This window comes from Mirounga angustirostris, unplaced genomic scaffold (assembly GCF_029215605.1).
Source record: "Mirounga angustirostris isolate CCGP_5_RB_7025 unplaced genomic scaffold, mMirAng1.0.hap1 SCAF_9, whole genome shotgun sequence".
Classification (NCBI taxonomy): Eukaryota; Metazoa; Chordata; class Mammalia; order Carnivora; family Phocidae; genus Mirounga; species Mirounga angustirostris.
This window is the reverse complement of record NW_026991717.1, coordinates 140,908,784-140,930,882: the sequence shown is the minus strand read 5'-3', so window position 1 is coordinate 140,930,882 and position 22,099 is coordinate 140,908,784. Positions and strand designations below refer to the sequence as shown.

Below are 22,099 nucleotides of genomic sequence, written 5' to 3'. Positions count from 1 at the left end.
ATTGTGCCTGATGCGGTTAAGTACCTGGTGTGGCAAAGGTCTAGGTCACGGGAGGCAGGCTCGTTCGTACCTGATGCCATCCGGCATCTGAATGTCTTTGTGCCCATCAACCTTGCAGGCCAGCTTAAATTCACTATCAAAACTCTTTGTTGTGAACAGACGCTCCAGGAAAGTGTTGAGCAGACGCTGATCGAACTCATTGTCCACTCGTCCGCCATAGATGGACTGGGCCATCAAGGTCTTCAGTGCGGACCACGGGATCTTATCTGGCGAGATGTTCTGCCTCCCCTGTGTGAGGAAGGCTGGGTTTTGTGGGGGCCGGTCGGGGGGGGCACTAGCACAGCTTGGCTCTCCGTCTTCTTCCTCACACCCACATCAAACAGGACTCCCCGCTGTCTGCCACGCCCACGCACGCTCTGAGCGCTCCCCTCCCATCTCTGACACGGCCGCCCGCACTTGCCTTCGCCGTGTCATCCAGCCACGTGTCCACCGTGTCACAGGCCGAGCGCAGGTCAGATTCCCCAAATTCATACTTCTTCGACCAGCCCAGGGGTGCGTAGCGTAAGCGTTCTTGGATGATCGCGTGGAACCAGGCCAGCAGGAAGTACAAGCGAGCGCGCTCGTTGGGAGACTGGATGAGGAATTATCAAGGATGGAGTCCCCAGGAAGCAGCACCCTTTCTAGCTAAGACAATAGCGTGACTCCTCTGTCAAAGTTTTACAAAGAGCCCTCCAGGGGCGCCCGGGTGGCTCGGTTGGCTAAGCATCTGCCTTCGGCTCGGCTCGAGCCCCGCATCGGGCTCTGCTCAGCGGGGAGCCTGCTTCTCCCTCTGCTCCCCACCCCTGCTCATGCACACATGTGCTCTCTCTCAATAAATAAAATCTTCAAAAAACAGAACAAAACGAAACAAAAGCTTTCCACGCTGAAAGATGAACATCAGGACTTCCGATGTGGCACATTTAAACCACTGCTACTGCCAGAAATTAAGTGCCAATTTTCCTATTAATAAAGGTATATTCCAGTGACACTGTGGAGATCAATTATTCAACCACAAAAAATGATACAGAAAACAGATTTTCTGACCTTGTCAGCAAAGGTGGATAACGGCACAAAATAAAATTGTACTTCAGGATCCCCCTCTTCCTGCCCGTGAGTCTTGGGGGACCATGCTTGGGAGCACAGGACTGACTGCCAGACATCTCCCCAGATACAAATCCGGGCTCTGGCTAGAGAGAGACGCGGGGGGTGTCTGCTCACCTGGGAGCCCGCCCGTCACACCCCTGCAACCAAACACTGTGTGCATATGTCTTTCAACCTACTCTCAGGAAGGGAAATTTGGCTACAGTTAAGTAAAATTTCCAGTGCAATTAGCCATTCTGGTGTTTCTGGGAAGCATGGAGACCTGCTTCTGAATTCAGTGATGGCACTGGGTGTCTCGGACTTGTCCAGATCAAGGGTGCCAGGAGAAAGCGACATGTACCTTGCAAATCCGCGACACAGGGATGCTGCTGAATGTCCTCAGCATGTTGGCCTTCACCCCCGGGGGCGGCTCAAACACGAAGATGCGGCCCGCTCGGAGCAGATTCACGGGCACCTGAGGAGGACAGGGCTCCTGTCACTGCTCTGGTTTGCTGCGTGCTTCAGCTCAACTACACACACACGCGCGCACACAGAATTTTAGGACAGAGAGGCCACACGAGCACTCCCAGCAGCACGCCCACCAGGCACGCACCTTGGGGTTAATCTCCATGGTTAGAAAGAGACGGAAGCAGGCGTGTGGCTGCAGGGAGTGCAGCTTCTTCTCCAGCTGCATCAGCCAGCCGGGGGCCAGGTGGACGTTCTTCAGCATCACCCACCTGCATGGGCAAAGCGAGAGCCACAGCCACAGTTCAGGTTTCCGGTCGGAATGCTTGGGAACTAAGGCATTCCGAAACAAAACCGGCCTACCTGCCCGACTTCACGGCTGTATTTATTGCTTTATCTGCTTGGTTGAAACCTTCTGCGGAGCCTGGTGTCAGAAAACTCAGTGTCAGAAGGGCAGGCCTGGACCTCAGGGTCCACCATGAATTCCAAGGGGGCATCAGCCCATAAAATTGATAAAGCACCCTTACCGATCGCAATCGAAGTGATCTGTGTGTTCTGTTCAGCTGCAAGGTCTTCGACGTGCCCGCTGGCATCATACCCAGGCACAGAGCACATTAGGACAGGAGTATTAGGCTTGACCTACAGATGCAGAGGTCAGAACTAAGAGGGCATCCCATCAGATGGTGTGCATCTGTCGAGGGGAGAGCCCCGCGGCAGGCCTTATGAACGCTCGCCCTGGCCCTGAGGTGTGGGCGCTGTGGGACTGACCAGGTTGGGAGTCCGTGGCGGGCATGTGGCCTCACGAGAGGGGACAGTGGCTGGGCGCCGGAGTAGGTGAGGCGCACCCGAGCCTGCAAGGGGCTGGAGTCATACCTCGGTGTCCACAATATGGGTCAGGTCAAGCGGCTGCTCCATGATGGACATGAAGGACTCGCCGAGGTTTGTGGAAACAAACATGTGGGCCATGGCTAGCAGGCGGTCGGGGCGGAAAGCCTGAATCAAGAGCAGGCGGTGGATGGCCTGCCCGATGGGTGCTGAAAGAAGGCACGTGAAGGGTTGGGGGGCGGGCACAGCACAGACTCTGAGCCGCCCCCGCTGGGGCGGGTCTCCCTACAAGCCCCTGCTTGACAAATGCTCAATGTGCAAGAATCAGCTCAAATGACACCTCAGAAATCGTGCTGCCGCCTCTGGCCCCCTCTGCCCCAAGGAGAACTGCGACCGCCTCCTGTCTTCAGTGAACCCTCCGGACACCCCTGTGACAGTGCCGACCGCGTGGGCCTCTTCGTGGACACTGTGGCAGTCACCGGTTTTAAACGACTCCATGGATACCCACCCGCCGCAGGCACCTGAAGGTTCTCAGCAGCGTCTAGGGAAGAAGCTAGCAATCGCCAGCCTCACCCCTGCTGGGCTGCAGCTGTGCTGAGCCCGCCCCCCCCCCCCCCCCCCCCCCCGCCTGAGCTGGTCAGCCCAGGGCCTCGTGGGCCACTCGCCCAGCGAGCCCACCTCTCCCTGGATGCTGCACAAGGGCCTGCCTATCTAGGCCTCTTTTGGTCTTCCAGCCTGACTGGAACAGGAACGAGGACCTCAAGTTTAACGCGGAGATGCTCATTTCAGGAACTGGTGACTTTTTTGGAAGCGTCCCTTCACTCAAGCAGCAAAACCCAATTTCATATTCGGGTCCAGAATGAGAACACCAGGGAGGCCCTGGCGCGCAGGCTTACTGGAGGGGGCTTCTTCACTCCAGAGGTATGGGACCGTCTGCTCCGGGGAGCTGCTGTCCAACCAGATGCCAAATTGCTATGGGGACAAGACAGAAAGTGTCACCGTGAGCAAAGCCCATTTTTGTAGGCAGAGAAATTGAGACGAATGGATCAGATGGCTGCTGTGAGTGCGACACACACAGTCCCTCATGGCCAAGTTCCTGGGAAGAGGCCGGGAAGCGTTCAGAACGCTCACCTCGTCGGCCTGAACCTTTGCAATCAGGTCTTTGAACGCAGGGAGACAGCTCAACCTCACAACCGCCTCGGCCTGCTCCACGGTCAGGCCCTGGATCTTGGGCGTCGAGCCAGCACTCAAGACGATCTCCTTCCCTCTCAGGAAGTGCTGGAATTCGGCATCGTAGGTGGGCTCCCTGGGAAGGGGGTAACAGGTTAGCAAGGGTCTCTGATTCACTTCTGCTGCCACCAGAAGAGCAGTAATAGGAAGGATTTTATTCCCTTTCCTTAAGCCCCCGTTCCGTGCTAGCAGGTGACCCACAAAATGAGGACGCTCTGTGGGGGCAAGCGCGGCAGGGCGGCCGACCTTACCCGATGGTGCCCTTCAGTTTGATTCTGGCCAGCAGCATGGCGAAGGTGATGTGGTCCTGGTGGAGCATGCCCCTGGCCACCCGGTTAAATGCCACCTGGAGACGAGAGTGGGCAACGCTGCTGTCCCCCGACAATGACCTCCCATCTTCCCTCCCCGGAGACAGCCAAGCGCTGGGCGCCCTACCTGGAAGAGATCCTTCGTTATGATGGAGAGGCGCTGCGTGTGGTCAGTGATGCCCTTGAGGTTCGGGTTCTCATACAGGACGTTGTGATAAATGTCCAGGAAGAACTGGAGGGAGTACTGGTACAGGAAGTGGATCTGGAAGTGAATGGGGGACAGCAGTTAGGCGGGAGGGCGCAGAGCGCAGCGCACCGTCCCACAGCGGGGGGCTCCCACGGTCACCTGCTTCAGGGACTCCATGGTGAAGTAGATGCTGCTGCAGGCGGTGGACAGCGGCAGGTACTGCTGGGACACGGTCTCCACCTCCTGCATGACGATGTCTGTCTCCTCCACTTTCCTCGTCACCTCGGCGGCCTCTCTCTTGAGGTTCTCCAGAGTCGTTATGATGGTGTCGTCATCCAGGATGCGCCCCTTCACCTCGTTCAGAGCTTGCAGTAGGGACTTCTCCAGCTGTCGCAGCCGGAGCTGGAACTCCCCTGAAACGATCGGAACACCCTGAGGGCGCCAGTACCTATGCTCTTCCAGAAGAAAAGCTCTCCCGAGTGTCTGAATAAACCTGACGTGTTCCAGGCCCTTCCAAGTTCACCCCCAACTGGCTCCCAGACTCCCGAAGCAGACCCAGAAACACACCTTGAAGTTTAAGAAGGTCGGACCGCTTTTCATCCACGTCTGGCCTTTCTGCTTTCAGGACTTCATTCAGACACTGGCTCTGTAAACTGCTACGGGTGACCGTGAAGTTGACAAACGTGACCCGGGAACACAAGTCTGGTGGGAACTCCACCTACCAAAAGGAATAACAGAACCGTCTGCTTTGTCCCCTGAGCTGTGACACCGAGGGCCGCCACAGCTGCCTATCTGAGGTGCCTCGTTCCTTACAGTTGGATCTCGGGTGGATAGGAAGATGACAAACGACGGTGATAAGTCTATGTCCTGGTCGCCGAGGGTGATCAGCACTCTCCCCCCTGTTCGCCGAACTTCGCGGTTCAGTACCGGATTCAACACCGGATCGTAGCTCTCCACGTCCTATGGACATACACGGCAACGTTAACGGCCAGGGTTCCATAGGATATATTTTCACCCGAATAACGGTGCATTGACATTGACCTCCTGCTCCAGGTAAATACACCTCACAAACCCCCTAGCCACGGAGACTTACACTGTCCAGTATGACAGTAGCCATGAGCCACCTGCAGCCACTTCGTTAAAACATTCAGTTCCTCAGTCACCCTGGTCACACACCCGTCCACCACACTGGGCAGCACAAATCAGTGCAGAAAGTTCCAGTGGATCGGGTGATCGAGACCAAACACTGTTTTGTTGGACTTACTTTCCATAGAACAATCGCAAATCTTTATCCTTCGACATCAAACGAGTATGAAGTTCAAAAACTACCAGTTTGGATCACAGACTTCAGTTTTACATGCATCAGCTGTCTGCTGCACACACCTGCACCAGAAGGGGGTTCCCGAACCTCAGCGCGCTCTCCAGGTTCTTCCGGAAGGCGTCATCCAGGAAGCTGGTGCGTGTGATCTTGCGGTCCTTGTACTCATTCATGATGAATTCTGTGGCCTGGCCAGAGGGGTCGATGATCAGCGGATACCTGAGGGTGAGGAGACATTAGAGTAGGTTCACGGAGCCCCGACAAAGACAATGGGAAGGCTGTCCCCACCATTTCAGCACAGTCGCCAGAGTCTCCCACGAAGACAAATGGGACAAAGGCTTGATGCTAAAGCCGTCTTTTTGAAGCGCTTCTGAAGGAGCTAACAAAGTCACAGACTCCCTGGAGCAGGTAGAGAGGGTTTAAACCACCAGGGACCCTGACGAATGGCAGACCCAACTTAGTCCTCACAAGGAGCCCGGGAGAAGGTACCGTTAGCATGTCTGTTTTACGAATGAGGAAGATGGGGCGCTAAGAGGCTACAGCAATGGGTCCAGGATCACGTGGCCAATTAAAAACCTGTTTTAAAAACATGTACTGCACATACATGTGTTTGCACAAAATTCAGAAGCTGTGAAAGGGCATCTGGTGGGAAGAACCGCCCCCTTCCCCTATTTTTGGTCACCAGTTTCTGGTATGTCGACTCGGAGAAGGTCCAGGCGTTCAGAGACACACATGTGGGCGTGGGTCCGTGTGTCTGTGGGGAGCACTCCTGCCCACAGGTGGGCCTGCCCTGCTCGTTGGCGGCCTGCTGGAGCCGCCCTCCGCACGCACACTGCATGGGTGGCCTGGCTGGCAAAGGCCCCAGCCCCCCACCACGGAGATGCAGAGCACCCGAGGTGCTGTCAGTCTGTCAGTCACGCTCTGTCCTTATATTTGTCATTCGTCACGTGCGCCACGCTCCCGCCGGATCAGCACCTAGGAGTGTGCGTACTTCTCATTTAGAGGAATCCGGCCCAGCACAGACCATATGGGTGGGTCAGTATTCTCACCAGGACCATCTAAGAGCAAGACACGGAGCCACTGGTGGGGCCTGAGGGGTTGCTCACAAAATCAAATGACACCTACAAAAGTCTTCCTCCTCTTTTGTCTGTGGGTCAGTGACACACTTCAAGGGCTCAAGGATTTCAAAATACTGATATAAAGCAGAAACACCCAAGGTGTCTGGGTTTGACAGCTGCCGCAGAGAGGGCCAGGGGCCCTGTACGTGGGGTGGGCCCCGAGGACCCCCCCTGAGTCAGCGTCGAGCCTGCCCTCCCTGCGGTCATTCTTCCCTTCTTACTCTGGCTTCTTAAGCCACAAACCAGGTACCAGTTTCCCCTTTAACTCTTTTCAGCAAAGTATTTTCAGTTGTTATAATATTTTGAGAAGATCTGTTCTATTGTTCACCCCAATACACGGCCCTGCCAATCCGCCCTGAAAGGTTACACAAGAAAGGCTCACAGCAGAACAATTCAGATGGTCAGGAAGTGAGGCTGAGGACCGTGTGTACCCCACCATCAGAGATGGGCGCCCAGCCTACCTGCGCTGCTTGCTCACTGCCACGTTTCTATTCAGCTCCTCAAAGATATGTTTTCAAAAAACAAAAATGGGCCCACTGCACGTACGAACTTGCAAGCTGCTCTCTCTGCGCTTAGCATGTACCTGTTGAACCGCTTCAGCATGATGGCGTTCTCTGTGCACAGGTCGTCTGCAGGTAAGGAGCTGGCCTGCCAGCGAAGACGCTCGTCGGCGTTGGAGAGGTACTCGGTCCGCGCGATGTCTGTGCGGAACTGCAAGGGGAGCGCAGTTACCCTCCTCTTCAAAATGACAGGTGCCTGGGCACCAGTTTGGCTCACGCGTTTAACGCTGTGGAGCTCGCTCTGGCCCATTACCTGGATGTTGGCTTGCTGTAAGTGGTGGGACCAGGTGGTGAACAGGTTCTGACGCATCTGCTGGTCAAAGTAACCCGCGTAGGCAATGAACGCCGCCGACAAGAGGCAGTCCCCAGCGATGGTGGACATCTGGTTTTTGAAAGTCTCACTTGTTTTTTCCCATCGTTCACGTTCAGCAGACAAACTCTTCAGAAGAGCAGTGCTCCGGTTTACCTAAAGGGAAAATCAAGCAGGATTTATACTGACAAGTGAAAATCTGTCCCCGCACAGGGCTCTGGGTGGGCTAGAGACAGAAATAATGCTCCAGTTGTTCAGTCTCGGAGGAGAGGTGACCCAGCTCCTCCATGACGGAGGACAACACAGGTCTCAGAACCTCAGCAGGGCACGAGGGAGTGTAGACAAACAGGGGTCAGCCTTGAGGTGTACATGGAAGCGGAAACTGGGCAGGAAGAGTGCTCGAGGTAGAGGGTTGGCCAGAGGAAAGAAACACTGCTGGTGGGAGAGGAGAATATTCTGGGAATTCGGGAGGAGTATGGGCATGGGCGATGCACACAGCAGCGGATGTCAGACAGACAACCAGGCCTTTGGTGACCCCACTGAAATTGAGGTGGGTGACGACACAGGTTGGGGGCTGGTGTGGGGAGGGGGCTCACCAGCTTCAGATCACCCCCTGGTATCCACCTGTCTTAATTAACGCCACTCAGTAACTATTCGGGGAAGCCGGCAGGGCTCTCGGACACCACAGAGCTAGCTGGCCGAGATGAACGTGGGGCGCGCACACGGGAAGACAGAGCTAAGGGAGTCGGCAGAAAGGCACAGCCTGGCGACAATCTTACTTTCGCCTCCACAGCGGCCAGGTCTGCTTTGATGGCCTGGGCCTCCGAGATGAGGACGGCGTACTCCTCCTTGTAGCGGGCAATGCTGGCTTCCAGGTCCCGGATCATCTGCTCCACCTCGTTGGCCTTCTGCTGGTTGTCCTTGGCGTCGTCCTCCAGCTTCTGCAGCTCATTGCGCAGGGGCTCCACTCGCTTTAACATGTCGGCGTAGTTAAGCTGAGGAGGACAAACGGTACTTATTCTTCACAAACGACCGGACGGGACGTGGCTTTTCACACACGAGCCCTGGGCCGCGCTGGCTACCTGTGCGATCGCCCACTTCACCATAGGCCCGCAGGCCAGGGACGCCCGGTTCACGATCTCGTAGTTGTAGCTTGGGTTGGACATATAGTTTTTCTTCATCTTCTCCCTGATGGCGTCGCTGCAAAAGAGGAAACGTCGTTCTAAGCCCGTGTAGGGTGAATGTAGAGTTTTTAGGAAACCGGAACGTAAAGGCCGGTTCCCACCTGCTGCCCCCGTGACCAGACCCGCCCGTGTTCCGGGTGACAGTGGTGCGCGCTGCCGCCGGGAAGGCCTCTGCCCTTCCTGCCCCGACCCTCCCCCGACGGGAGGCAGTGTCCCGCACCAGCTCTGGGGCGGAGTGGACTATTCGTGGCGATGGCGCAGGACTTGGCTCACAGGGGCTAAGGAATCGGAAAGCTAGTGCCAGGAACGGGAGGAAGAAATCGGACTCCTCCTCTGAGGGAAGCGGCCCAAAGCTATGTGTGCGGCTAACGTAATGGACGCCGCCTTCTGGCGAACTCCCGGCACCGTGACATGGCCACCTCCCAACGCCTGGGCACTGTCTTCTGCTTCCTGGCCACGCTTACCTGATCTCCTCCGCAGAGAAGTTGACGATGGTGGGGATGAAGTTCTCCCTCATGATGATGGAGCGGATCTGCTTCCAGTCCGTGGTGCTCTCCCCCAGCAGGAGGCAGATGGACTCGAGCGCCAGCTTCACGGCCGCGGGCGGGTTGGCCATGGACCGCACCTCCACCAGGTGCTGCTTCTTTATCGACTTCACGGCTGAGCGCAGTGGCGGCAGAAGAGGTGGGGGCGGGAGGGGGACAGAGGGAGCACGGTGAGGGGCCGCCACACACCAGAGCCGTGGCTCCGACGAGGGGAGGGGTCACTGCTCAGAAGGCCCCAGCAAACGAGACTTTGTCTTTAAACTTAAACTAGAATAGTAGGAGTAACCGACCTTTTAAATAAATACGAAGACCTCACTGTACTAACTAAAACCCACACGGAACATTCTGCAAAGAGCAGGACGCTGCCTTCCGCGATCTCTCAGGCCCCCATTAGTTCCTTCACCTCCAGAAAACCTTAGGACAATTCAGGTATTGTAATTATGTACGTGTCTTCCACAATTTAAGCAAAGATGTTTTCAATCTGCCAGAATTTAGAAACTGTCTGCCTGGCTGGGTGAATACAGTTCTAAAGGGATGGCCGATGCCTTCTACAAGCTGAAGCACATTTATCTGGCCTGAACGTTTATGGAAACACTTTCTCAGTTGTTACCTGGCAGTGAAAACTATCTGAAGTTCTCACTTAATCTGGCTCTCAAGGAAAATCTATAGTTGGGACGGTGTCTGTCAATTCCTCCTATGGTGTAATAGGAAGGCTTCGCGTGTGGAACAAACACCGTGGGGCCGGGAGGGAGCACAGGGGTGGGGCGGGCCCGGGGCAGGGGCAGGGTGGGGAGCGCCTGCTACAGCATCTAAGTCAGCAGTCGCTGGCCTGGCCGGAGCAGGCTTGGACAACCACGAGATGGCAACACTGCACGCTTCATGGCATTTCTGCTGACGTTCAAGTCAGGGATTCCTAAGAGCATATTCATGTAATTATCACCAGATTTTTTAAAAAACCCATGTATCCACATAAACCTTATTTTGTCAATGTCTCTCATGAGAAGGGTTCTACTCTGGTGAAAACAGTGTAGCGTTATAAGAACTTTGCTTTATGAGATGAAGACAGTCTTCAGTGTTTAGGAAAGCCTTGAGATATTGAGCAGGCTCAGTCCCCACCTTCCACAGCACCACGGATGGAGGGCACCCTTTCTAGAAAACCAGATCAGACAGCACCGACGTACCGTTCTGGGCCTCGATGACAGCAGGCTCCACCTTGTCCAAATCTTCTTTGACACTCATTTGTTTGTCTGCGATCACTTCCTGCTGCTTATGCAGCTGTTCCTGAATTTCTTGGCTCATCACCTAGAAAGGAAGAAGGGCTCGGCTATGAGTACTGGTTACTTTGCTGAGTGACTCCTGAACACTCCCTACCCCACCCAGACACCCCCATCCTAACCCGTCAAACCCTGAAGCCCACCCAGACTAGACTTCCTACGCTCCCAGAGACTGCCAGCACAGACCCAGCAGGCCAGGGCTCCTGAGACACACACACACCTTCTTCTTCTCCGCCTCCTGCTGGTCTTTTACCATCTTCTTCAGCTTGTCGTTGGCGGCCGCGTTCTTCACCTCCAGCTCTTGGCTCTTGATCCTCAAGTCACGCCGCAGCTCCTCCACCTGAGGGACAGACGCCACGTTAGGAAAACGGAATCACGCAAAACTCACCTGGAAAGGGTCCTCACGTCAGGCCCCTGCCTGTAAGTGAAGCGAAGCCCGGGATGTACCTGGTCAACCGTTTCTTTGATCTTTCTGAGCCCGACATTCAAATGCATCTGCTGTTCCTCCAGCTCGCTCCGCTTCTCGTGGAACAGGTTGGCGTAATGGTTAATGAAGTCCAGGTAGTGGCGAGGCGTGATGGCCATCGTTCTGCCCCCGCGCTTTGCTAGCCGAGCATTAGCCTTTTAGAAAAGAGTTCAATCTTTTCACTCTTCGGACATTCTCTGTGACTTCACCTCAAAAAGCTACTGCTCTGCCAGGTGACATGGTGGCATGGACTCAGCCCCCAGGAGTCACACTTGAGCTGGGGTCTCAGCTCAGCCTCCTGTAGGATCCCAGGGAGCCCCTGAGCCTCCTAAGCTCTCTCCTTAAACATCTCTACAACACAGAGGTGACCTCGGCGACCTCACACGTGTACTCTGTGTGAATCAGCTCTACAACTGGGGGTACTGTGTGCCATGCCTCCTCTGCCTTCTGCTTATTTTCCATGGACAGCAAAGTAGGAGACGGCAGCAGGAAGAGGGTAAGAGGGCACAGCTCCGTGTGACTGGCTGCTCTGGCCCCTCCGACTAAAGGCGGGCAACGGGACACGAGACCAGCAAGGGAAGCCAGCGCCAGGCCACATTCCGGAGGAAACGGGGGCAGCCTGCAGGGGCGGCAGGGACGGCAGGGCGGTGGTCAATGGGACACCCGCAGGCCCAGAGTGATTTTCACAAAGCCTTTCAGATAGGAGCCGACTGGACTCTTCCATGACAAGGAGTCTAAAGCAAGGGCCAGCAAACCCTGGCCACCACTGATGTTTCTGCAAACGAAGAGCTAGCGGCGCCCGGCCCTACCCACCTGTTCACATGTGGGCTGCGGAGGCCGTGTACCAAGGCAGGGCCGAGTAGTGCAGAGACCCTCCTGGCCCACAAAGCCCAAGACATTAACTACCTGGCCTTTTACAGGAGAAGCATGCTGACCCCTGGTGCAGAACGGAGAACCAGGGCCCGCCCACACACTGGCAGCGAGGTGAGGAGCTTTACTGAAGCAGACACCAGAGAGCAGTGGGGGTCAGTGACCCCAGAAGGGGCAGCCTGGTAACGAGGAGGAGGACGTGTCACCGACAGAGGTGAAAATGGGCCATGGCGTCGTGTCTACGACCACGTACCCTCCGCTCTCCTCTTCGTTGGTTTACTTTTCCATGACCTGGACACCAAACCCACCTGGTGAAGAGTCTGATGAACGAACACACAGCTGTTTACGATAGCTTCACGGTGTGACGGCGGCTGTGGCAGTTTGTCATACACGACTGGCATGTAATCGGGCACGATGTAATTGGGCTTCTCCAGGTCCATTTTACTTGTGAATTCTTTGCCCACTTGATACAGTGCTTCCGTGGACCAGTCCCCAAACCAGTTCAACACGCACCTGAAAAAGACGCCCACGGCTCACACAGCTCCCAAGAGCAGGGCCTGCCCCTTGGGGAGAAGCCGGCTCCCGGGACCCGGAGCTGAGCAGACGCCGGCGCACCTGTTGAAAAGTGCCGGGGAGGTGGCCGCGCGGTCCTTGAGCCCCTCTGACGACGGGTTCATGGTGAAGACAACGTGGAGGTTGCGGATGACCTGGCTGGTGAACCATTTGTAGAGTTCCTCGTGCGAGTCCAGCATCAAGCCCTCCTTCTGGGCCCCCTCTTTACACTGGGTCATCAGGGTGGCATACTCGTCCCCTTCAAAGAGGCCAGGAACCTAGCAAATGAGAGAGCACGACTGCTGGCTGGTTCTGGTAACCCGCCGCCACGTGTATGCAAGAGCGTGCCATGCGGCGCTTACCTCCCCGTTGGCCAGAAGCGTATTCATTCGCTCCAGGAATCCAGAGTCCAACACGTTGGATTCGTCCATGATAAATGCAATCTTTTCATTCTTACAGCCAGAACGTCTCAGCACGGTCCGAAGATCTTCATCAAAGTCCTCCCCTGTGTACTTCCTGTGCACCTACAGAAGTACTCGGCAGGTTAGGTCCATTCTCATCAAGGAGCCGCGAGCACGCATCAGGAATCCACTGCTGGGATTAAGAAGTGTCGACCAGACCCACCTTAATCTGGTACACGCTCAAACCATTCATCCAGGCCACAAAACGGGACAGGGTGGTTTTTCCCGCTCCACTGACGCCAATCAGAAGCAAGTGGCCCTGAGGCTGGCGGAATATTCTGAAACATTATCAGAAAAAGATACGATTCAAGGCTTTTATGATCTGTTCCTCTTTCAACACTCAGGTCCTAAACTTTCTCAGGAGTTAATCTGCAACATTTTTAATGTGTTTTAACTTCAATCTGTAGGCTAAACAGTTGTTAAGCAATTGCTGTATGCCAGGTCTAGGGGGATGCAAAGATCAGTAGGATGTGGTCCTGTCCTCCAGAAGCTCAGATGGCAGGAGACAGACAGACCCAACTCTAATGGAGCTTTCAGTTGTGGTAGGAAGAGACAGCTAACAGGACCCGAGTAAGTGCTGAGCAGCAGGCAAGTATGGGACAGAGAAGCTGGACTGAGAAGGGCGCGGGGGGAGGGGGGGGGTCGTTTGTGGAGAAGCAGGGGTGGAGGCGAGGTGGGGGAAGGTGGGGAGGCCTGGCAGGATCCCCCACCACTACATTAACAGTAGCTTAGGCCAGTGGTGACGCTGTCACAACAAAAAGCCCACCGGTCGATCCTGAGCACGTGGTCTAACACTTCATTAAATAGGACCAGAGGGACATCAAGTTCTTCCTCATAGAAGACTTTCAGCCGAGCTTTGACGTAATCTCTCAATTCTTCCTGGTCTACAGGGATGTAATCCTGTAGAAAAAAAGGTAAGACCCAAATTACTAAGAAATCATCTTTGTTATTACGCCAGTTATATTTCCATATACTCAGGGGCGCCTGGCTGGCTCAGCTGGTAGAGCATGAGACTCTTGATCTTAGGGTTGTGAGCTCAAGCCCCATGTTGGGTGTATAGATTGTTTAAAAAATAAAATCTTAAAAAAAAAAAAAAAAGCAACAAAAGAAGGTATCATTTACAACATAACAAAAAAAATGTAAGTAACTAGGACTGGATCTAAAACCATGGAAAATTTTTGTAGAGAAAACTGAACTTCACTAAAAAGACCTTACAGAAAGACCTAAAAAAATGAAGACAAAGACCATGACCATGCAGAGGAAAGCAAACTACTGTAAAAATGTCAGTTCCATCCAAACTGACAGAGAAAGCCAATGTAATCCTGGCCTCAATCTCAAGGGTGGACAGTAGTGGTGTTTTTGGAAAACTGGACAAGCCAATTCTAATTTCATTTGGAAGAGGAAAGGGCCAAGGATGGTCAAAAAGTCCCTAAAGAAGCAGCAGGTGTGAAGGCCTACCCATCAGACTTTATCATCGCTATCAGGGCCCTGCAATCTGAGCACAGGAAGGGACAAATAATCAACAGAACAGGACAGAGCCTCTGAAACAGACCCTTGCATGCGGGGAGCCCAGGATGACAGAGAGACGCTGCCAATTAAGGGATTATCCAACCAACAGTGCTGGGTCCTATGTTGGGACAATGGACACCCCTCAGGAAAAACTGGAAATGGACCTGTAGCTCACTCTACATACACACACAATTATAAATGGATTATGGGTTAAATGACAGAACTTTAATAACATTGGTTCTTCAAAAGACACCACAGAGACAGTGACAGATGAACCACTGGAAGAAGATGGTGCCTATAAATGAGCAGGATTAGGATCTGGAGTCCAGAAAATTCTAGCAGCACCAAACAAACCTATCTTGCTATTTCTTGCTTCCGTGCAGCCCCCTTTAAGACCCAACGCCAGGGTCCGCTCCACCGAGATCTCTCCCCAGACGGAGCCGTTTCCACCTGTCTGTCTCCCCTGTTGGACTATGAGCTCCCTACAGGAAGACTTTACTCATCTCTCTGTCTGCCCTTCCTACTGAATGAAATGCATACTGAAAGTACAACTTACTAAAACATCTTACTCTTTTGGAAAAAGGACAGCTCATAGCTATTCTGGGAACGTCAACTTTGTTTAGTACAAAGTATATGAAATGTTTTCATGCAAATTATTCACAATTAGCACATTTTTATAGTGTGAGGAAAGTGAAAGCAAAGGGAAAGCCTCCTTTCACTGCAAACGCGTGGAAGCCGTGACCCCTGCTGGCTGGAGGGGCACGGCTCTTGTAGCGGCCACTTCACGGGAGTAGGAAACACAGAGCGGCAGCCAGCCCCAGCCGCACCCCGCACCCCTGGGACTGTCTGCCCCACGTTATCAGCAAATACATAGTGAGTTGTGCCTATACCCAATGCTTCACTTACAGGGTGCTTCAGGAAAAAGCTATTTTTGATTAGAAGAGAATTCTAACTAAAAGGACAAAAGGAAGTATTTCTGAAATGACGTATCTGTTACCTTTGACAACCAGTTGCTGTACAAGATGGGCCGGCTCATCGCCTTCTCTTTGTCTATGTTGGGGAAGTGCTTCAGAGCAACCATGTCGATGTTCTCGTCCGTCCAGCGCCTCTCCTCGTCCTCCACGAGTCTGTTGGAAGAAGAGTGGCATGCCTATCAGTCCAGAGGCCGTGGTGTGAAAACACCAAGTTTTGTTGGTGCTGTGGGCAACTCCAAGGGCTAGAATTAGCCTTTACCAGAAATTTCATTTTCTTTTTTTTCTAAAGATTTTACTTATTTATTTGACAGAGAGACACAGCGAGAGAGGGAACACAAGCAGGGGGAGTGGGAGAGGGAGACGCAGGCTTCCCGCGGAGGAGGGAGCCCGATGCGGGGCTTGATCCCAGGACCCTGGGATCATGCCCTGAGCCGAAGGCAGACGCTCAACAACTGAGCCATCCAGGCGCCCCCAGAAATTTTCATTTTCTACAAATGGAGAAACTTAAGAATCTGAACTCCAGACAGTTTAAACGATCCAAAATTTTGACATTAAATATAAAACCCCTCAAAACTATGGAACCACTACATTTAAAAAAATTCCTCTAGGGATGCCTGGCTGGCTCAGTTGGTAGAGTGTGCGACTCTTGATCTCGGGGTCTTAAGTGCCAGCCCCATGTTGGGTAGACAGATTACTCAAAAAACAAAAGCAGAAACAAATAGAAGTAAAAAAAAATTCCTCCTCTAAGAATGACTGATCACACTGATTTTTAAAATAGAACAGGAGGGGCGCCTGGGTGGCTCAGTCGTTAAGCGTCTGCCTTCGGCTCAGGTCATGATCCCAGAGTCCTGAGATCAAGCCCTGCATCGGGCTCCCTGCTCAGCGGGCAGTCTGCTTCTCCCTCTGCCTCTCCCACCAGCTTGTGCTCTCTCTCTCTCAAATAAATAAATAAAATCTTAAAAAAGTAAGATAAAACGACAACATGACTCTAGTTTCTTAACTTGCTTAGTATAAAGTTCCCAATATCATGGGGGCAGTAAAAGAACAAAAGAATGGGAACTGTGACAAGCACAGCGCTGGAGACACAGGGCTTATAAAGAAAACCATGAAGCAAGCAGGTGAGACCGGACCTGTCCTTGTGGATTATCGGGGGGGGGGGGAGGGGGGCGGTGAGAGGGGGGAGGGCGGGCACAGGCACCTTCTGAAAAGCTGACTCTGTGATACAATGAGCAGGCCACCAGGTGCAGGTCTAGTGAAGGCAGGGCACACGGTTACTGCAGCCCAGTCAGAATTTACAAGCAACACTGCCGTTGCTACATTTTAATGAAAACAAAATTTTGCCTCTGGTACTTTGGGAAATCTGTGAAAATTATATTATAGCTCCCTGCACCCTGAGACCCATCAACGCTTGGGGGTGGCTGTGCTCGGTGCCCAGACACAAGTCCGCTCTTGCCGCCTCCAGCAGAGCCTGGCTCAAATCTGGGCAGGCCAGCCTTGCCTACCCTAACTCGGAGGGTGGTAAGCGTCTGAGTGGGGGAGCATGGAGCTAACCACAGCCTCGGCTTTACCTGTCTTGGAAGAGACGGAGGGCTTCATGTGCCCAAATCCGAATGAGGCCTTCCACGGGCAGAGTCTCCAGAGGTCTCAGGGCCTCGAAGATCCCTCGCACCCACCTCGTCATCTCACGGGGTGAGTAGATATAGTGGGGTTGTGTGTCCTGAGTGAATCTCTCCTGCAGGTTCAGGAAAGTGGAGGTACGTGTAAATATCTTAAGACATGAAAAGTCAGTAAAAGGTCAAGTGCTGTATAACATTTTTATATTGAAAATGAACTACCTAGGCCCTGGAATATTTAAGGATGAATTAGTAATGTTGGAACAACTGGACAACTATCAGGAACAAAGTTCGATCCAAGTTGCTCATTTTTATATTAAAATTAATTATATTTAAAAGAAAGTACAAAAAATTCTTCCAAAAACACTTTAAAAAAGGTAATTCCTAAGTTCGGGGAAAGCATGATTTCAAAAGCAGAAGTGAAAAAGACACTCGATGACATCAAAAATTCTGCAGAGAAAGCTGCAGTTCTACAAAATTAAAAGCCAACTAAATACTATGAAAAACATTTGCAACATGAGATAGGCAAGTGCTCATAAAGCACTAGGAGCATGACGCTGACCCCACGGGCAGATGGGCAGCTCTCTCACGTGCCCTCGGGAAGGCTTCCCCAAGACAGGCAAGTCACAACCACGAGAACCACGTCTCTTTTTCACTAAAGCTCAATCTTTTAACAGTGTTCTTCAGTTACTAGAGGAGCAGAGAAGCCCCGAGTACCTGAGACATGGTATAGAACTCCACCATCGCGGCCGTGAGCGGCTCCGCGTACGTGCGCAGGGACGGGATGAGCCTCAGCATGGCCCGGTTGAAGGTGCCATAGATCTGCGTCAGGGAGGCGGGTCCCGGGTAATCCACATACACAACAGGCACGTGACGCAAGAATCTGTGTGAGGACAGGCAGCTCAGCCACTCCAGGGAAGGAGAGGTGCGCCTGAGTGGTCAGCGGCCCCGTCCCGGGCCCACCCCCGGGGCTGCTTCCCAGTCTATCCGTGCAGGCTCCGTGTCACAGTCAACACAGAGATCCCACACACCCCGCTCAGGCCTGGCTCTGACATGTAACAGCAGATTTGAAAAAGAGCCAAGCAAAGATGGGAAATGGGAAAATGATTCAGGCTTATTCTACCCCATCTTGGCCCTGGGCAGCGGTTAGCTCATTACTACTCAAGAGTCCGTGCTTTTATTTTCAAGTGTGTTTTCCTGGGATTGCAGCACAGCGAAAGGAGCCCAGGGGCCACCCTATGGTAAGCAGTATTATGTTACCTTTTTATAATTACGATCAGATTTTCGTTGTGCTACATCTAAAACAATCCTGGAACAGGTGCGTGTGAGGCCTGCGCAGTCTACAAAGCTGTTACCTGTGAGAGAGGGGCTTTCTTCCAGGATCAGTGGGTGGATTACAAGCCCCGACAAACTGGATTCTCTCCAGCTTCACCCATGTTTGATCTGAGGTTCGGTAAAAGCCTCCGTGCTCCACCATCTGAGGGAAAGTGGGAGCGTTAGCACATCAGGAGCAAATGTGAACAAGGGCAGTGGGGACTTGTGGATATACACAAACCTGTCTGATGAAGGATATCACCCTCTGTGTCCCATATTTATCCATGTCTGGCAAGTTGATCTCATCACAGAACAGTACCAGCCACTTTCCAAGTTGAACAGGAGCCAAAACGACCCCGTTCGGTGTGCGTCTGTACTCACAGTAGTGGTCAAAAGTCTTCAGCAGAAGCTCTGGGGTAGTAGCACTCGAGAAGTTAAGACCCACAACCTTTGGACGGGAGAAGCAAATGAAGGACTGTAAGGCCCATCCTGTATTCGAGCACCGAAAGGCCTGCAGCCCACATCCCAGCCTCTTTACCTCCATGTCAGGCAAGGCCCGGAGGGCGCTGAAGAGTGTCATGGTCTTGCCAGACCCCGGGGGGCCGCACAAGACCAGTGGCTTGTGCTCAGCCAGCCAGGTGTACAAGAGGGCTTCGTGGCGGACAGTGTCCAGAGTCGGCACGACCACGTCGGGGGCCGCCACCTTGTGTGTCTCCACTTCAATCTGAGGCACCTTGGCCTGCCACGGCGACCACTCTCCGCTGATGGACACCTACACCCAGAGAAGGGGCGCAGCTCACTCGGGGACCCCCACACCTCCTCGCTTAGAGACTTGCTTGCTTTCACACAAATCACAACCTGCACGTTCACATCTGCTTTCCTTCTATACCACACAAAACAGAGGTCAGAGTCCTTTTATGAACCGGAGAGAGTAACCAAGCTCACGGTGAGGTGGCTCCACTGGACCAACGTGGCGAGAGCAAGGGGAAGAAGGCCACGCCCTCCCCGCACTTACTTCGTAATCGATGATGGGTATGTTGGGTGCCGCGGGCAGTGGCACTGTCGTGATTCTGCGGATGTATTCACCCAGCTCTGCTCTCATTTTCAGCCGACTGTCTCCAGACAAGGACCAGAGTATGGCATAAACCAGATACCGCTATTGAGTGAGTAAACAAAATAAAATTTCAACAATAAAGACATGCATAGCCATGTTCACCTTGAAGAGAGTGGCTCCCTTCCAAGAGAACACACCCAAGCGGGCATACAGTTTCGGGAGGCTCACGACAGAGGTCATGCATGCACGGCCCTGGTGGAGCCCTGCTCTCCTGTGACGCGTGCAGCCCCTGACCTGAATGTAGCGCTCCAGCTGCTCGATCTGCATGGGGAAGTCGGGATGGTTGGCGTTGTACTGGGCCACGTTCCGGCAGGCCTGGTGCAGCATGGAGAAGAGCGAGCCCAGGCAGCGGAGGCGGGTCAGGTCCATGATGTGCTCCAGCTTGAAGGCATGCTCCAGGGCCTTGGTGACCAGGCCGTTGGAGGTGAAATATGGCTGCATGATTGTGGCTGCATCCCTTTGGATCTGCAAGAGGCAGTAAATGATACTTAACTATCATTTCAGAAAGCCCAGAGACTTTCATGTATTCTCGCTTAAGCCTAGGAGAGGATCATGTGACCCGCAAAAAAAATGTTTTTTGGATAAGCTTCAGTGACCAATCCTTATTCCTTTATCTTGGTAGTTCTCAAAAATCACATTTTCTGGGAACACTGGCTTTCACTACTGAAATGGAAAAAGGCAGTGTTTCATCAATTCGCAGAGAAAAGTCGGATAACTGAAAGAATTCTTTAAATTTTCCCAAACATGTCTTCATGCTTCACAAGCAGCTGAGACTGCTTCCTTAGGAGCTGGTTTAAGACAGCACTGATTATGCAAACCTCCCTCGAGTGCCCTGCTTCAACAGTGACCACCCGGGAAAGAGTACCACGGCTCCCTTGGCTTCCAGACCCTCGGGGGCAGAATGCCCGATCTCACTGCATGTGAAGTCCCAGCCCTCCCGGAGGCAGATCTGTGGCCGTACTGGGCAGAGTGCTGACGGCCCTTGTACCTGCAGCATTGGGGAAGCGGCCTCCTCCCCCTCGTCCTCTTTGCCCTTGCGCCGGCGCTGGGCCTCGTCCTCCCCTTCGTCCAGGGGGATGCTGCGCAGCCTGGCCAGGAAGTTGTTGAAGATCATGTCTGTGCTGAGCACGTCCTCACTAAACCAGACCATGCCGCAGCGCGACACCGTGGCCAGCGTGGCGTATTTCAAGTCCTGCACTTCAAACATTATTCGCACCTTGAAAGAAAACACAGCATATTTAATGGCGCGGATTTGGTAGAAACTCAAATGTTAAAATAATTTTACCTACATACACAATGAAAGGTCAATTAGAATTTTCTGCACTTAATTTAAAAGTGAAAACATCTATGACTGTCTTCACTATAACATCCACCAGCTGCTCCTCCACAAGAATCTGGGTAGGAGGGGCGCCTGGGGGGCTTGGTCAGTTGAGCGTCTGACTCTTGGTCTTGGCTCAGGTCATGATCTCAGGGTCGTGAGATCAAGCCCCACATCTGGCTCCACGCTCAGTCGGGAGTCTGCTTCAGATCGACTCTCCCTCTGCCCTCCGCTTGCACATGTGAGTTCATGTACGCTCTCTAAAATAAATCCTTTTTTTTTTTTTTAAAGATTTTATTTATTTATCTGACAGAGAGACACAGCGAGGGAGGGAACACAAGCACGCGGAGTAGGAGAGGGAGCAGCAGACTCCCCGTGGAGCAGGGAGCCCGATGAGGGGCTCCATCCTAGGACCCTGGGATCATGACCTGAGCCGAAGGCAGACACCTAACCACTGAGCCACCCAGGTGCCCCTACAATAAATAAATCTTAAAAAAAAAAAAAAGAATCTGGGTAGGAAACGCGTGTGCTGGGAGAAGAGCAGGTGAGCCCTCAAGATAAGCTCTCAGTGGAGAGAAGAAACAGCTGCCTCAGAGGGGGCATCGGCAGCAGACGTGCACCAGCCTTACCCCAAGCTGGGTGTGGCTGCCATACTCCCCGCCTGAACCCACGAACCCTCACACGCATCCCCTGAGGCAGGCATGTGACTCTGTTTCACAGATGGGGCTGGGTACCTCACTCGGGTCCTGCTGCTGGTAAATGGGGCTGAGATTCAAACCAGATGGTCTGATTCCTGAGCCTTAACCTCAGGGCTAGCCTGCCTCCCGGGAGAGCAATCTCTTTCCAACGATGGTTAGGATCTACTGGATAACAAGCCATAACAGAAAGACCCGACAAGTCAAACAAGACACAAGTCCAAGTGCACATTTCCTGAGCGGCACTAGGCACCCCTGGCTTGGTTTCTGACGTGATGACAGCCACCACTGCTGGCCCAAAGGTTCACATTCACCAGCTGCTCACACAAAATGATTCGTCCTTTGTCTCATGCCCACCTCTGGCCCCTCGGCGACTCCCACCAGCACAAACTTTAAATTACACCGAAACTCAGCAGCCCCCGTGTTGCCAACTCCTCTGGCGCACACCCCTGGCCGTGCCTGGGCTACCGCTCAGCTCCCACTCTGCCCCCTGCGATTACTTCCTTAGTAATCGCACCCAACAGCCAGAGGGATCTGATCCAGACCCTCCCATGGCTCCCAACTCACCCAGTGGGCGGGTGCCAGTCCTCACAGTGACCCCAGCCCAACCTGACTGGCCCCCTTCCTCCCTGGTCTCACCCACCTTTTCCCCCCTTGCTCCTCGCACCTCTGACCAAGCCCCCTCTTCTCTACCCCTTCACCTGGAACTGGAACGCCTGGAGGCCCACAGACTGGCTCCCTCACCTGCCTCGATCTCTACAAACACTTCT

General features: G+C 53.4%; 1 protein-coding gene and 1 long non-coding RNA gene across 3 annotated transcripts in view; one reads left to right on the top strand and one right to left on the bottom strand.

The window, feature by feature from the left end:
- The window catches only part of DYNC1H1 (dynein cytoplasmic 1 heavy chain 1), a 69,152-nt gene that overhangs the window by 4,099 nt on the left and 42,954 nt on the right, over nt 1-22,099 (bottom strand). The window contains exons 35-71 of the mRNA XM_045901542.2: nt 20,305-20,532; nt 19,551-19,781; nt 19,218-19,358; nt 18,741-18,974; nt 18,444-18,650; nt 18,244-18,365; nt 17,606-17,771; nt 16,844-17,007; nt 15,299-15,428; nt 13,559-13,692; nt 12,956-13,070; nt 12,694-12,855; nt 12,395-12,609; nt 12,088-12,292; nt 10,891-11,064; nt 10,664-10,783; nt 10,351-10,471; nt 9,089-9,284; nt 8,523-8,640; nt 8,220-8,435; nt 7,384-7,596; nt 7,154-7,281; nt 5,518-5,671; nt 4,948-5,094; nt 4,702-4,852; nt 4,294-4,547; nt 4,075-4,209; nt 3,891-3,985; nt 3,541-3,715; nt 3,306-3,381; nt 2,458-2,618; nt 2,112-2,223; nt 1,948-2,008; nt 1,733-1,856; nt 1,481-1,594; nt 461-631; nt 71-288 (exon numbers count right to left, since the gene is read on the bottom strand). Of these exons, the coding sequence (XP_045757498.1) occupies nt 71-288; nt 461-631; nt 1,481-1,594; nt 1,733-1,856; nt 1,948-2,008; nt 2,112-2,223; nt 2,458-2,618; nt 3,306-3,381; nt 3,541-3,715; nt 3,891-3,985; nt 4,075-4,209; nt 4,294-4,547; nt 4,702-4,852; nt 4,948-5,094; nt 5,518-5,671; nt 7,154-7,281; nt 7,384-7,596; nt 8,220-8,435; nt 8,523-8,640; nt 9,089-9,284; nt 10,351-10,471; nt 10,664-10,783; nt 10,891-11,064; nt 12,088-12,292; nt 12,395-12,609; nt 12,694-12,855; nt 12,956-13,070; nt 13,559-13,692; nt 15,299-15,428; nt 16,844-17,007; nt 17,606-17,771; nt 18,244-18,365; nt 18,444-18,650; nt 18,741-18,974; nt 19,218-19,358; nt 19,551-19,781; nt 20,305-20,532 (5,888 nt within the window). The remainder of the gene's footprint in view (nt 1-70; nt 289-460; nt 632-1,480; nt 1,595-1,732; nt 1,857-1,947; nt 2,009-2,111; nt 2,224-2,457; nt 2,619-3,305; nt 3,382-3,540; nt 3,716-3,890; nt 3,986-4,074; nt 4,210-4,293; nt 4,548-4,701; nt 4,853-4,947; nt 5,095-5,517; nt 5,672-7,153; nt 7,282-7,383; nt 7,597-8,219; nt 8,436-8,522; nt 8,641-9,088; nt 9,285-10,350; nt 10,472-10,663; nt 10,784-10,890; nt 11,065-12,087; nt 12,293-12,394; nt 12,610-12,693; nt 12,856-12,955; nt 13,071-13,558; nt 13,693-15,298; nt 15,429-16,843; nt 17,008-17,605; nt 17,772-18,243; nt 18,366-18,443; nt 18,651-18,740; nt 18,975-19,217; nt 19,359-19,550; nt 19,782-20,304; nt 20,533-22,099) is intronic.
- On the top strand, nt 9,360-18,345 carry LOC135361648 (uncharacterized). 2 transcript variants are annotated; one of them, XR_010405335.1, is made up of 4 exons: nt 9,360-9,598; nt 17,566-17,813; nt 18,077-18,129; nt 18,207-18,345. It is a non-coding gene; the product is annotated as an uncharacterized LOC135361648 (long non-coding RNA). The 2 variants fall into 2 exon arrangements; XR_010405334.1 differs by lacking the exon at nt 9,360-9,598 and adding an exon at nt 15,903-16,393.